This window comes from Coloeus monedula, assembly GCF_965178545.1.
Source record: "Coloeus monedula genome assembly, chromosome: 7".
In the NCBI taxonomy this organism is placed as follows: Eukaryota; Metazoa; Chordata; class Aves; order Passeriformes; family Corvidae; genus Coloeus; species Coloeus monedula.
The window spans coordinates 24,894,138-24,909,170 of NC_138787.1; the positions used below are offsets into that span (position 1 = coordinate 24,894,138).

General features: G+C 58.9%; 1 protein-coding gene across 1 annotated transcript; it reads right to left on the minus strand.

Moving 5' to 3' along the window:
- Positions 1–2,309: 2,309 nt before the first annotated feature.
- On the minus strand, positions 2,310–14,713 carry WNT6 (Wnt family member 6; the record flags this gene model as incomplete). Its single annotated transcript, XM_082284915.1, has 4 exons — positions 2,310–2,771; positions 3,053–3,354; positions 6,264–6,484; positions 14,637–14,713. 4 exons carry the CDS (start codon positions 14,711–14,713, stop codon positions 2,310–2,312), a joined length of 1,062 nt encoding a protein of 353 aa, XP_082141041.1.
- Between the last annotated feature and the right edge of the window lie 320 nt (positions 14,714–15,033).

Genomic DNA, 15,033 nt, shown 5'->3' on the forward strand with positions numbered 1-15,033 from the left:
CTCAAAAGTACTAAATGTCTTCCCATGGGTTTATCCATTGCCAGATCTCCAGAGCCATGTCCAACCAGCCCACAGTGTGAAAGCAGCCCATTGTGGGGGAGCTGAGACAGAATCCAAAGAAGGAACTTGCCGAAGGTTAGAGCTCAGACTCTGAACATCTCACAGAGGGTTTCAGAATCCCTCTATAGCTGTTCTCAGCCATGGTTCCAGAGGACAGCAGGAGTGACATAAAGTTTCACAGGACCTGCCTGAATTGACCTCTCCTGGCAGTCCAGGGCTTGAGGTGTGCTCAAGTGCATCCAATTCAGAGGGACCTGCAGAGCCTATGGAACAGCTTCCCACATCTTCCAGCACACAGCTCCTGCAACTCTCCAGCTCCCTTCCTGGAGGATTCTTTTGCACCCACACACATTCTGCCTGTCCCAGACACACCTGAGGAAACACAATACAACATGCAAACATACTGTCACACAGGTACACGTGGGGACAGTGTCACTGACACACACACACACTGGCAATCTGCTGTGTGTTCATGGAGATGCAGGAAGACACACGGGCCAACATTTACACACCCACGAGGGGTCACACACACAGTGAGGGGTGTATATACAAGCTCACATGCACACATATGGTCATGGACAAGCATAAACGTGCCTCCTGTGCATGCAAACACACCAAGCTGCCTGCATGCACAGGTACCTGCACCCACCCAGCCCTGCTCACACCCACCCATGTGTTCCCATGGGCGGGCATGGGGATGGCAATTCCCAGGAGCCCTGTGTCCCTCCCTTCTCCCAGCACCACTGTGGCCAAGTCAGAAGGGAATTTCCAGCTGCAAAGCTGCAGCTGACAGATTTAGAGACTCACTCCCCAGGGGTTTCTGGGCCAAGTTAATGGTTCACCAGCACCCTGCTTCTCCTGCCCTTCCCTGCTAGCTGCCTGGGGCGGGCAAGGAAGCACCCACTGGTGGGCATCTCCAGCACCCCATGCAGCCTTCCTTGCCTTGCAGTCTGTCCAGCACCGTGAGCTCTGTTTTTACCCTGCCCTGCAGTACCCAGCACAAGGGGCATTGTCCACCTCAGCTACCTCAGGTTAGAGCTCTCTTGCAGAGGGATGGACAGGAAAGCCCGCAGTGTCCAGCACTACTGCAAAGTGGAGGGCAGGCACAGGAGCATGGACCTGTCTACCCAGGCCCTCTCTCTGCTGACATCCCTCTGGGGCTCCTCAGCCTAGTGGGGCATTGCCAGCTGAGCAGGCACTGCACACACATTCCCCTCTGCAGTTACCTGAACCCTTCTGCTGGGTAATGCTGGAGAAACCAGTTCCTGTGGGCTCCTTGCAGCATGGGATGGACCCCCTCAGAGATCCCTGGAGCCCCTGGAACAGAGGCTTGGCAGCCTGCGTTGCTGGGCAGCCAGGCAGGCTGCTCCTCACCCTGTGTTTGTCCATGAGGGGCACAGGCTGATCAGGTTATCAAGACATACATGCCTGGCACCCTGCCATCCAGGTGGGGTTGCACGTGGCCCACGGCATGCCAAGTGAATGCCTTGCATGCCACCAAGCCAACAGTGTCAGCGCTGTCCAGGGCTGCCGTGTGCCAGGCTCTGCAGCGGGAACTGCAGTGACGGTGACTGGAGTGAAAAGAATACAGGATCCCTTCAAGAAACTCAGAGCACATCGCCATAGTGTTAGGGCAGATAGATGTGCCCCTGGCATGAGGCATGAGTGGAGGCACCGTGGACTGCAAACATCCCAGGTGAGATGGTGGAGGGACACAAACTGGCACTCCAAGGAATGACAGCTGTGGGTGATGGGAGGAGAACGCTCACGCAGTAGAGCAGGGCAGGAGAGTACTCGCCCTCATCCACACACATCTCCAGGCTCAACAACCACAGAGAAAATCAGAGAGTAGATAAAAAATGAGCTGGACTTTGCCACAGGTCCCAGCAGGGACAGAGGCTGGCAGGAGAATTACTGATTGGGACTCACAGCTGGGGCAAGACAGCTCTCTGGCTAGTCCCATCCCAGTACGGTAGTCAGCGCTTCCCAGCCCTCCCCAGGAAGCGCTGTGGCATACCAGCTTTAAATAGCTTTATTAGTGGAAGCTCTGTGCCCGCAGCTCCCACCGCGGGGGCCGTGGGGAAGCCAGGCAGCCCCATGCTGCCCTCTGGGGAAGGCAGGACTCCCCAGAGCGCAGAGCTGGGCTCACCCATGCTGACCCTGCCACCGGCTCCTCCTGTCTCTGTCCCAGGAGGGCCTTGTGAGCTTGGAGGTGGTCTCCCAAACTGTCCTTGCCTGACCTCAGGCTGTCAGATGCAGAGGCTGAGCTCCTGACGGACGGAGCACTTGCGGCACTGCACCACACAGCACCAGTGGAAGCGGCAAAGGCAGTTCTCCTCCAACACCACCGTCTCGTCCCGGTGCCCTCTCCCGCAGCACAGCAGGTCGCACCCACTCGTGTCCATGGCTGTGCTGTTGCAGACACGGCCCCTGGTGCCCAGTGAGCCTGTCTTACGATTAGCCGAGCAGAAATCAGGTGAGTCAGCCGAGTAGATGAGGTCCTGTTTATCGGGAGGCTTGATGTTGTCACCCACAGGGATGAGGGTTTTCCCGTCGTTGCCTCCCATCACCTTGAAAGCCCCATTGAAGCGCTCGAGCAGGCGATCCCCCACCTCACGGAAATGGGGCATCTTCCTCCAGCAGGTCCGCAGGGTGCAGGAGCCCGACAGCCCGTGGCATTTGCACTCTGTCCTCATGTAGCTGCGCACCGCCTGGGGAAGAGACAGCGATGCTCAGCCCTCGGTTCCCTCTCTCGCTGCCCAGCACCCCCAGCCAAAACCCTGCCTCTTGGTGTTGCCCTGGCCCGGGGGAGAGGCTGGGGGTGGAGAGTGGCACGGGGAGGGGTTCCAAAGCACCTGCAAAGGATACCCAAAAGACATTGGGTCATATTTCAGCCAAAGCTGGTGCAGGTACACGGCTTGGGCACACTGAAGGTGGAGGGCTGGGGGTGGGGCACAGGGGGCGCAGGGGACAGGGAGTGCAGGGGCATTACCAAGCGCCCAGCTTCATTGTTGTGCAGGTCGATAAGGGCTCGGATGTCATTTTTGCCTTTCTTGTTCTTGGCATCCATGAACTGCTGGGATTTCTCGTAGCCGAACTGCACATCATCCCCACAGCCCCCCCACTCCCAGGCGGTGCCCTCTGTGCCTGGCCCCGCTGTGGGCGAGGGGGGGGCCCGGCTCCGTGTCAGCTCGCAGCCGCACTGCAGCAGCTCGCCCATGCTGCAGGCCTGCGTGATGGCGTGGCTCACCCCCGCCGCCGTGATGGCATACACGAAGGCTGTTTCACGGATATCTGCAGGAGAACAGACAGGGCCGGGATGTGGGGTCAGCTCCAGCATGCAAAGCACCATCCACCCTGGCTGACATCCCAGGGGGCTCAGACGCCCCCTTCTCCCTCTTCATATGTGCTCAGTGCTGTTCCCTGGGTGATGCACCCACCTTGGAATAGGCTGCCTGGGGCAGGAACGGCCTCTTGCAAGCAGATTTGAGGACTCTGGGGGATGGTCAGGCCCTGCCAGTGCTCCTCCACTCAGCTGCGGAGAGGCAACAAATCTCCTGCCTCCCCTTGCAAGTCTGGGTGCTGCCCCATAGGAAAGAGGGAAGCTCAGAAGGCAGAGAGTGGTCCCAGGTGACCAGGTGGTACCCACAGCTTCCTCACACTACCCTGCGACATCCTTCCAAGCAGTAAAAATCCCATCCCCAGCTCCAAACTGGCACCTGGAAAGAAACACTGCGAAGGATACAGAAGGTGCCACTCACCCCTCTGCATGTTGGCAGTGATGAATCTGTGCTGCCTGCTCTGCCCCCACTCCCCTCTTTGCCATGGGGAGCTGCCTGCCCCCCTCTCTCCACCAGCACAGCCTCCACCCTGCAGGATTATTTATTATTAGTATTTGCTCCTGTCTCTCTCTGCTCCGGGACACGAATTCCAAGCATCTTTCCCCTGCCCGGACCTGCCGCTCACAGACGCAGCCAGCGGGGGATTCTGGCAGCGGGGGTGCGGCGCCCTGCTCGGGGGGCTCCTGCACTCCCCCTGCTCCGTGCCAGCCGAACCCCTGCCCACCCAAATGCCAGGGCAGGGCTGGCCCAGGGTGGTGGCATGCAGGGGATTCCTGAGGAGGGAGGGGAAGGTGAGTTCCGGGGGGTGTCCCATCCCTCCATCTTCAGTATTCTGACTTGAGGGGGCTGCAGGGAGAGGGATACCAGGGCACCAGTTCCATGAGGATCTCCTCCAAAAGCCCACGCAGCACCTGAATCCCTCTGGTGCTAGCAGGAACCGGGCACACTGGTGCCTTTCTGGCAGTGCCACCCAGGGGGTGGCACCCCCTCCCCAGGCCCTCCTGCCCCCACAAGCCACCCGACCACCCGCCTGCTCCCACCTGGGGCTGGCAGAGCCCTCAGCAGGCAGCCCGAAGCTGGCAGAGGTCCCGATGCCACCCTGCCAGCCGGGCCCTGGGGGGATGCCGCTCCTCTGACAGCTCCACCAGACACGTGGCTTCCCCCAAGCCAGCCTGCCCTGGCATGCCGTACCTGGCACAGGCGGCTGGGAGGGAAGAGGGGACAGCCATGACTGTGCCAGAGAGGCCATGGCCAGGAGCAGGAGGTTTGCACCATCCTTGGATAGAAAAGGACATTGGACGGGAGGTACTCATCTGATGGAGCTGGGAACCCCAAAAACGCTGGGATACCTTATGCCATCCCTGCAGGCTTACAGGGAGGCTGGTGCCTACTGGCACCTCTGAGGGCTTCTGACACCCATCCTGTTGCTCTGGGGAACTCCACACCTCTAGTTGGGATGCCCCATGTCCTCGGAGTGCCAGGGACTCACAAACTCACTGCTGTCCCTACAACACTCGTTATCTCTATCACCCCAGCAGTGAGGCTGGACCAATATGGTGGCTTCTTCAGCATCCCCATGCTTGATGTGTCTGTGCCTCCTCCAACACAAGCTGTTCCTGGGTACCCAGCAGCTCATCTGCCAGTACCTTTCACTCACCACCTGGTCTGGCCCTGTATTCTGGCACCACCCCACTTCCAGCCTGGATCCCTGCCTGGCACAGATCCCACCTGCCTCACTGCCAGGTTGTGGTGAAAATAGGTGACTCCAGAGGCAGAAGAGTCCCCCATGTGCTTTGACTCTCTGCCTCTTGACTGAATACACCTCCCTGCGCTGGGGGGAACCCACACCTGCAAATCAACTTTTTTAATGAGCCTATCTCTCTCCCATGGGCCAGTGTCTCCCTCAGGGCTTCAGCTCTGACCCCCACTAGTACCTGCAGTGAGCTGGGTGCCCAGGGCACCCCGCTCTTTCCAGTCCTCCCAGGGAGGCCACCTTGACCACCCTGCATGGCCCAAGGACATACCCACTTTGCCTCGGGCTGGCCATGTACCAACAGATGTGACGGCTGAGGAGTCTGGGGCTTACTCCAGCATCTTCATCTGCCATAGCACAGGGACCAACATGGGAAGAGGGGCAGGACTAAACTCATCTCCCACGAAGCGATCCTACCAGCCAAAGGTGCTTCAAGCTTCCCCTGTTGCTTGGAGCATCATCCACTCCCAGCCTCTCTCCCTGAGGAGCATGGCAGGGCTTTCCCATCCCTTACACTCTCTTGGGTGTCCTCTGCCCCTGCTCTGATTTTGGTGCCGCTGGGCTGGGCTTGGACCACTGTATCCAGGTGGCTGAGACCTGCACATACCTTCCTGCCACCCGGCCCTGTTCCTCAGGGTGACATCAGGGTGCCCATCCAGGGACAGGGACAGGAGACAAACTCTGCTCCCTGCAAGGCCAGGAGGAGGGATGTGAAGGGCACCCACGGGATGAGGGGCAGCTCCCAACAGCTGCACACTGCCTCCCACCGGGGCCCCTTCCCCCAGCACACCCTGGGGTCCCAGGGGAGCAGTAAATCACTGCCAGACGAGGGTGCATTCTTGGGCTTCACGAAGCCCCGCACTGTCTGGGAGCATCGGTAATTGCTTCATTACAACACGGCAGTAACATGTCCCGGCAGTGAAACCTCAGCGTGACTGAACTGGGGAGCACTGAGCAACCCCCTACATACACACACACACACACACACACACACACACACACACACAGAGGTTTGCACACCAAGACTCTGCTCCAGGAGTCCCAGGGAGGAGCATGACCGGGCTGGAGCCTTTTTGGGAAATGGGAAGCTGAGGAAGCACTGGCCTTACCCTGCTGCAGGATCTTGCCGAAGTACTTGCTGTGGCTGGTGCAGTTCCAGCGGCGGAAGCGGAATTGGTACTGGCACTCCCGGACGCCCAGCTTGGTGCCCTTGGCCACCTCCTGCACAATCTCTGGCTCCAGCTGGCACAGCTCTGCCTGCTTCCCTGCCAGCCGCTTCGTCTTGCGGCAGATGCTGTTGGGGTCCATGACCAGGGGGCTCCCCACTGCCCTGCAGGAGGGGACAGCGAGCAGAGCAAAACCAGCACTCAAGCCCAGGAGACACCAGGGTGTGGATGGGACATGACCAGATCTAGCCTCAGGGACAGAGCAGGGCTGCAGGGCAGTGCCAGCTCCATGCTGAGCCCGGGTGACAGGGACAGAGAGCGGTATGTAGCAGGGGCAGGACAATAGGTATGGGTGGATCACCCAGGCAATACCTTGCCCTCTCCATCCAGTCAGGGAATGGAGGGGATCTCCAGCCACGGGACTGGCTGCAGGATGATGCTGGCACATACTACCCTACACCCTTGGGGACATCCATGGGGGTGATGGTGTGTCCCCGATGGGAGATGGCAGAAATATCGTGCTACTCAGTACCTGCTCTTTGGGGCTGGCACTGACCCAACGGAGCCCTGGCATTGCCATGTGACTGATGCCCCATGCAGCTGCGTCCCCCAGAGCTGTGGACACAGCAAGGAGCCCAGCCAGCATTCTTGGTGTGTCTCCCCCTCTCCACGGAGGCTTGCTGCTTTACCCCGTGGGAGACTAGATGAGTGACCTTGCATGTGATAAAGCCCCTCGGCTGCTGGCCAGGATCCTGTACTCACCTCCCCAAATCCAGGCATTGAGTCCAGGGAATGGAGCTGCAGGCGGGCGCGGGAGTGCAAGGGAGGGATGCAGGTGGCATCGCCAGCTCTGCCAATGCCAGTGAGGAAGGGCAAGTCTTGGCTAGGCCCACGTCAGAGGCAGCTCCTCCTTGCCAGCACAGCTGGAGAGAGGTGCCTGGCTCCCTGGTAGCCTGGAGGCAAAGTCTGAGCACAACGCTGTGCTCCCTGGTGTGCCACTGGCTACAGAAACTCCTGTACTTTCCCCACACATTTTGCCTGGAGTGCCCTCCCCAGCACAGCTCGTGCAGCTGCACAGCCTGCCAGCACCCTGCCTCATGCTGACGCAGGCACTGCTCCAGTTCTGCCATGGGCAACTCCGGAGCCATGGGCCACATGAATTTAGCACACCCTAAACACAGCCCCACTCAGCCCACCCTTACCTCCAGCACTGCTCCTGTGGGCTCAGAGCTCATCCTGCTCAACAACATGATTTTCGTGGCCATGGATGCCCACAGAACCTTAGGGCTGGACTCAGCATACCCCAGGACCAAGAGATGCCCGATGATTGGGAGGCTACATTCCCTGGGATTCCCTGGGGAGCAGTGCTTGGGCTGCTCGTGCTGCCTTCAGCCCCACTCACTGGAGAGCATCAGCTGCACAGCTTCCAAACACAGAGCTTTATAGTCTGGCCAAGCCCCAGGGGCTCAAAAATCACAAGCTGAATCTCAGTGTTTAACTGTGTTCTGGGTTTCCTTTTCACTCTTGTGCAGCTGGGGGGCTGTGTTTGGGACACCAGGCTGCAGTACTCTGCTTGCAATCCTGTCCCCAGTGCAAACCCCCTCCAAGCCCCTTGTTTGAAGCTCAAGGCCCTGCCAGGATCACCCTGCCTCATGTAAGGCTCCCCAGCTGCCTGGATCTCCTGCCCACCAGACCCCAGCTGGGCTTGGAGAGGACGTGCCCTCTCACACAGCCTGGAAAAGGAGCCCTTATGCTTTGGCTGGAGGTTTAAAGGTTAAAGAGCTCAACAGAGAGGCCTAGTCTGGAAAGGGAATTTCCAGCAGGGAAACTGAGGCAAGCCCACACTCCTGCTGGGGAGAACCCATCTCCCTTTGCTCCTGGCAGCTCAGTTTCCCTTTGCTGCACAATTCATATGCACCTCTGCAAAGGGATGGGGCAGCTAGGGAAGCATTGTGGAGCTTGCCTGGCACGGGTCCCCCATAGATGGGGAAACTGAGGCCCACATGGAAAGTGACCAGAAAATCTGTCCGGTCCCATTCTACGATGACCACACAGGGATCCAAGCCTCCATGTCGGTCTCCAAGCTTGCTGTCCTTTGTGACCATGGGCTCCCAACATCTACAGCAGGATGGCGGAGGTTTGGCTGCCTCCGCCGGTGGGGTGGGGAAGAGGGGGAGCAGAGATGGGACTTTCATTAAGAGACGACTCTTTGTACTTGTATAAAAACGATGCGCCAGCCCCCCGGGGCCGTCAGATCAAATACTGAACTGTGGCTCACCCCGGCCCGCTGGATCAGGCCGGGAAGAAGATCTCAGCCCCGCGGGTCTGGGGGGCGGTGGGCGGCTCACCGGCACCGCGGGGGTCCCCACCCATGGTCCAGGCGGCAGCAAGGCTGGCGGGAGAGCGCGGGAGCTTTCTGTCCATGCCGGCGAGGCGTGGGGTGGGCTGCCTAAGTCCAGCGCGATATTAATTTCCGCTGGGCTCCACTTTCTGGCACAGGGAGGCTGCCGGGAGCCCAAGAGCTGTTTTGCTTTGGAGGGTTCAGAGGCGGGGGAGAATGGGGGGAGACAAGGGCAAGAAAAATGCTGCCAAACTGCTACCACTTTGGCAAGGGCTCCGGCACAGGGCCCAGATCTGCCTGAGCTTGTCCCGCTCGAAGGCCTCCCGCATCCACAATTAAGGTGCCCCACCTCTGCCGCCGGGCACTCCTCCCCCTGCCCTGGTGAAGGAACAGGGTCGCCAGCCCGGCTCCCCGCAACTTGCCTGGGGCACCCCGGCCCCCCCCCACTGCCTCCTGCCTGGGAGCCCCCAGCCAGGCTCGGCAGCACAGCAGCATCTTTCCTGCCTGCCCCTGGTGCCCTTTGCTGGCTGCCAGAACTGCTGCTGGGGGGCTGCTGTCTTGCCCCAAAAGCCAATGGGATGATGAGTCCCACTTTCCAACCTTCCAGCACTCCTGTGTAAGGGAAACAACCTCCATTGCTGAAAGGGGAAACTGAGGCACAGAAAAGAGTCTGCAAACCACTGCCCACCTGCTGCTGGTACCCCTAAGGCTGCCACAGCTGCAGCCTGAGCCCAGTCCCAGTGACACACGTCAAACAGGAGTCACTGGGGCTTCTGATGAAACCCTTGGATGCTGTGCCTGCTGCAACAGAGCTGAGGGTTCCTAAGAGCCATAATCACCATCTTTTTCCAGCTCAGCTCATAGTCATGGAGCTTCCAGTATGTCCCAGTCTCATTCCCAGCCAAAATCATGCACAAAGGAGCCTGGGCCAAGTCACCATGGTCTCCTTGGGCATGGGGATGATGTGGAGCAGGACCTCTGATCCCTGCCAGCAGACTGTTATGGAGGGGAGCCAGTGGGGTCCTGGTTTGCAGGAAGCCAAGGGAGTGAGGCTGGCAGAACCATGCAGTGAGCAAGAGGATAGTCAGCTTTTAAAAGTGGCACCTGCATCTTGGGTGAAAAATGCCTGCTTTGGTCCTGATGGTCCTGAAGCCCCAAGGGAGAGCAGTGGCTGGGCCAGGCCAACTCCATGTGGGACCTGACAGGTCTGCACCCATTGGTACTGCTGCCTAGGCACTCCCACGTGGCAAGGGGACTCTGCTCTGGAGTAGTAAGGCTGTGTCTTGCCTCGCATGCAGGTCTCTATCCCAGCCTGTGGAAGCCCCCAGGAGGGTGATGCATGGTTACCTGGGGTAGCCGGGTCATCACTCTGAGCCCACAGGTAATTCTGCACCCACCTGGAGAGGTAAGAACTGCAGGATGACAACCCTGGAGAACTGACCTCCATCCCTAGGGACATAGGTCACCTCACGCCAGGCACAATGATGTCACACTGAGTGACAGCCTACAAGGAAGTCAAACCCACAGGGAGCCCATCTCTTTCCAAGCTGTGCTAACAGGGCAAGGGGGACACATGGATGAATTTTCACCCATCCAGCTTTCCCTGCAGCCCATGCAGGCATGTGGCGGGCACTCGGCCCCTCACCTGGGGCGATGCGTGGGTGCTGCCACTAACCGGGGCAGCCAGGTGTGGAAACAGAGCAGGAGGCCCATGAGGGTGTGGTGAGTAAGCAGCAAGTCACTGCCCTGGGGGGCACAGCCAGGGTTTGGCTGCCGAGCAGCACCCAGGGCACTGAGGGAGCAGGAAATGCCGTGGGTTGGGAGGAGAAGGGGGACCCCATTCCCTGCCCTCCTCCTTACGCCTCCTTGGCAAGGATGGCATGCAAACAGCTGGGAAGCTGCCTAAAGAAAAGAGGCTTTGGCATGGCATTGCGTCAACCCATGGACCTGCTAGCTGCAGGGTCATGCTGAGGCCAGGCTCTCGTGAGCAGGAGCTGCCCAAACTTGTGCTACAGGTACTGGGGGGATGGAGGGAGAATGCACCTGCAGAGGTGGTGGTCCTAAAGCCATGTCCAAACCCTGGAAGGGCTGGGATAAGAAGCAAGAAGTCCACCCACTTGTGGTCACTGTGTCCTTCCTCCAGATGCTGACAGAGGCTGGAGCTGGGGTAGCATGAGGGCTTGGCTAGTTCATGCCCAAATGTGGGTGCCACATTTTGTGGCAGGACCCTGCAAAGCTTGAGCAGGTGTCAGGGTGTGTCCAGCTCTGCCCAGTACCCTCCCACACAAGGGGTGTTTGGAGGGGTCAAGCCTCTGATGCAAAGCCCAGACAAACTCTCCAGTTTGTGTAGGGCATGGCCAGGGAGCCTAGGTGTCACCATGGGAGAGTGGACGTGATCAGGAGCAGGGACAAGGGATGGCACTGGGGAAAGCTCAGCTGCCTTTGTGGGAGAAAACAAGTAGCCCAATGGGAGCCAGTAGTCATCTAAAAGAGTGCAAGAGAAACACTGTCCCTTTGAAACACCCAGCAAGTCAGCAGCTGCCCCAGCAAGGGCACAGGGAGATGGCACCAGGCAGGGGCTCCCCTGCTGGGAGATTCACTTCTGCCCATATGGTGCTGCTCCAGGGCAGAAGGCATGCCTGGGATGGCTGGACAGCCCGGTCTGTTGGGTGCCGTGGGGTAGCAACTGTGGGTCAGCAAGCCCAGGGGGTGACTCACAATGCTCACCCCAAGGCACACAGGCAGGGCCCTCCAGCCCAGCAGCCTGCCCTTACAGGCTCTGGCCTTGCAGTGTGGCTGCTGGGCAGGGCAGTGAGAGAGGAGAGACCACTGTTGCATGAAACCACCCAGGGTGTGTGGCTCAAGAGACGTGGGACTGGGACCCCCTAAAGCAAGGGTGCAGCCACAGGGGCTGGTGGATGGGTCCCCTGGGCACCTCTGAAGAAGTCCCATGAAAATCTGGAGGTGCGCTGCCCTTGTGCATGGATGGGAAGGGGATGGAGGGCAGATGTCCATCCTTCTGAGCCCCTCAGACCCACAGCTGGAGCAGAGCACCTTTCAGCTGGGATGGTTTTCTCCCCTGCTTTCTCTTCCATCTCCCAGCTTCTCTCAGCCATGCCTGTGGAGAGCCAACAGGCACCGGGGAAGCTGGCTTTGCTTGCCCCCATCCCCACAGTGCCTCTGTTTCTGCAAGCACAGCCCAACTGCAAACCGGCTTGGCTGAAATCCTGCTCTGAACCTGCCTGGGGCTCCTCAGACACTAAGTTTGCCTGCTCTGTATCTCTGCACCCTCTGGGCCAGCCCAGGAGCCCCAGGCAGTCCCTACCTGTCCTGCTCAGAGAGAAATCACTATTGCACAAGGAGCTGAGCAAGAAATGTGTAAAGAATAGGGGAAGAGCAAGAAAGAGAATTTACAGAGCTGGTGGGAGCAAGGAGAGCCTACTCCCTGCAGCTTGGCACTAACCAAGGTGCCAACAGCATGTGAGTGATGTATCTTCCATTGGCACTGACCACAGCCTGCTCCCTTTTGCCATGGAAAGGTCTGTGTCTTCAGTGAACTCTCTGGGGACATTCTAATACAATGAGGATGCTCTTTCTCAAGCTACAAGGTCACTAGCAGGATGTCAGTGCTTGTACCTCATACCTGAATCTTTTTCCGTAGATGCAGCCATCTGCCAGAATCCCAATGGGCACAGTTACCACCCCTGAGTGGCCAGGCCTCTTGACATCCAGCCCAGCTACAGCCCACCGTGCCACTCTCACAAATTAGGTCGTCAGTGGTGGAAAAAATTGGTTCAGGTAACCCCTGTATCACTACCACCTCCCAGATAATGCACTCAGGGGTGGGATGGGGAAATTGTAAAGACATTTCTTTCTTGGCCAGGGAAAAATGCTCCCTTGGCCAAGCACCCACGAGTGCCCAGTGATGCACACACAAAGGTGTGCCACCGAAGTCCCTATGCATCAGTGACAGTGACAGCGAGGAACAACTCCATCAATGCCACCAGTCCTGGGGTTTCCAGGAACTCTGGCACAACACACAGCTGCACCCCTGAACCCCTCCCCACCAACGACAAAGCCCACAGACACCAGTGCTGCCCAGGCCTGGGAGAGGGGACCAGTACCAGGAGCAGACACATGGGAAGGTGCCTGTCATGAGCTGGCTCAGGGGACTAGGCAGCACCCAGACTCCTCTCCCCCAACACGGGAAGGGCTCCCTGAGATGATCTCAGCCAGGGGCCAAATCCCCAGACTCTGAGGCAAGCAGTTCATGAACCATCCAGTTGCTCCTGTGCCCTGTCCCGGGAAGCCTGGCATGTCCGTTTGGTGGTGCTGGTGGCCTCGTCCACCCACCACGTCTTCCCAGCTCACTGGCTCCAGAGTGAAGCAGAGTGTGAGCTGGTGATCTCCCTGAAGGCACTGCACTGCCCAGTGCATTCACCGTGCTTCAGGCAGCTGAGTTATTATTCTTAAAATAAAGGTTCTCTTTCTTCTTCTTTTTTAAAAGAAGAAAAAACAAGTTTGACCCCTTGCCCTCCTCTGCCAAATCCTGCTAATCTCCCCAAGTTGGTGCTGCCAGTGCACACATGGCACCAGCAGGACCCAGACCCCATGGTGAGATGCAGCTCTGAGCAGCTGGGGCAAGGGGCACCGGTACCCCAAGACCCTGCCCTTGTTGGTGCTGTCTGCCTGCCCCTGAAATGAAGGTAAAATGAGCTTCTGCTTCATCTCTACCTGCTCCAGCCATGGGCAGATATCCTCGAAGCTGGAGCACAGGGCATGAGCTTGGAAATATTGATGAGGATGGGGCAGAGAAAGCACAGACAGCTGAAGGGACAGCTGTGTGTGTGTCTGAGAGCCAGGGAAAAACAGCAGGTCTCAGGAAGCAGGAAGGCATATGCCCTGCAATGGCACATCTACCCTGAGATGGGTGGCAGGGAGCATGGAGACCCTCCACAAGCACCCTGCTTTGGCCAGAGCTTGCCCTACCTCTCTCTCCCCTCCTCTAGCAAAAAAACCAAGGCAAGTCCCTCTCAAACCCATGTTAAACCCTTGCCTGGCAATAAACACAGTGCTTGGGCTCCAGGGACAAACTCTCAGCTGATGTACAACTGACTATAACAGCAGCATTTATACTCACAAAGGCCCCCACTGCACCCCTGGAGCCAGGGCTAGCAAAGGGAATGGAGACGTGGAATAAATCACTGGTGGGCAGGCAGGGGACCGTGAGGGGAAAGGCTTATGGAGAGCTTTATTTTAGGGGTCAAAAGAGTGTGAAAACGTGGAGACGAGTAGCCTCAGATAATGAATGATAGCCCGGACAGCACGCCGGGGAGCTGGAATCTAAGCACTTAAAACCGGATAAAGACAGGCTGGGTGAAATTCTTAATAGATTTAAATAGTTCATGTTTCGACAGATACCTGGGCTTTCCAAGGCTGGGTCCCAGTTCTGTGCCTGTAATGAATCCCCCACCCCCTCTGGTATCCTGCAAGGCACTGTCTCTGCCTTTGATGAGGGCACCATTACAAATAGGGGTTTTGTCCCTGCTGTGTCCAGGCCACCATTCAGGGGGGACACTGTAGGGACCCTAAGGCTTTTAATTAAATTTGACTTACTGGAGGGGTCTGAAAGCCACTAAGCCCCCTTGCCCACCTCTCAGGCATATAAGCCTCCCAGGCTGTGGGCTTGGGGTGCAGGGAGGCAGAATGCAACTCTCACCACAGGACCTGTATGCCCTATAATCCTGGGGGTGCCCCAGCCTGCTGCCCCCAACACACTCGTGTGCCCAAACCCTGACAGCATGTGGGTGCCCCAGTCTGGATCCGAACAGCCAGTGAGCAGCAATTCCCACCCAAGTGGGTGTAGGGGACTCTGTCGTCCCCAAGTCGGGGGGGACCACCCCTGGGGATCGAGAGACCCTGCGCACCCTTCTGGCTTCCCCCCCGTCCCCCCCCGCCCGGGATGTCCTACTCACCACCAGAGCCCGATGATGTTAGCGGGGCAGAGGAGGATGAAGAAGAGCCCCAGCTGGGTCCGGGAGGAAGGCAGCATCCTGCCAGGGCTGAGGAAAACGTCGAACTCGCTCCACGCCACTCGCGGGGAGCCGGGCAGCCCCAAGGTCCGGCCGGGGCCCCGGCGGGTGGGTGCCCGCTGTCTCCCTCCGCCGGGCCGGGCCGGGCCGGGCAGGCAACGCGGCCGGCGGGGCCGGGCCGGGCCGAGCTGGGTTGGGCTGGGCTGGGCAGGCACCTCCGGACGGCTGGAGCGCGGCGCGGAGGCTGCTCCGGAGAAGGAGGAGGAGGAGGGACGGGGCTGCGAAAGCATCTGCTCCGACAGGGAAACCGGAGCCCGGGGGGACGGACAGGGCGGGCCGG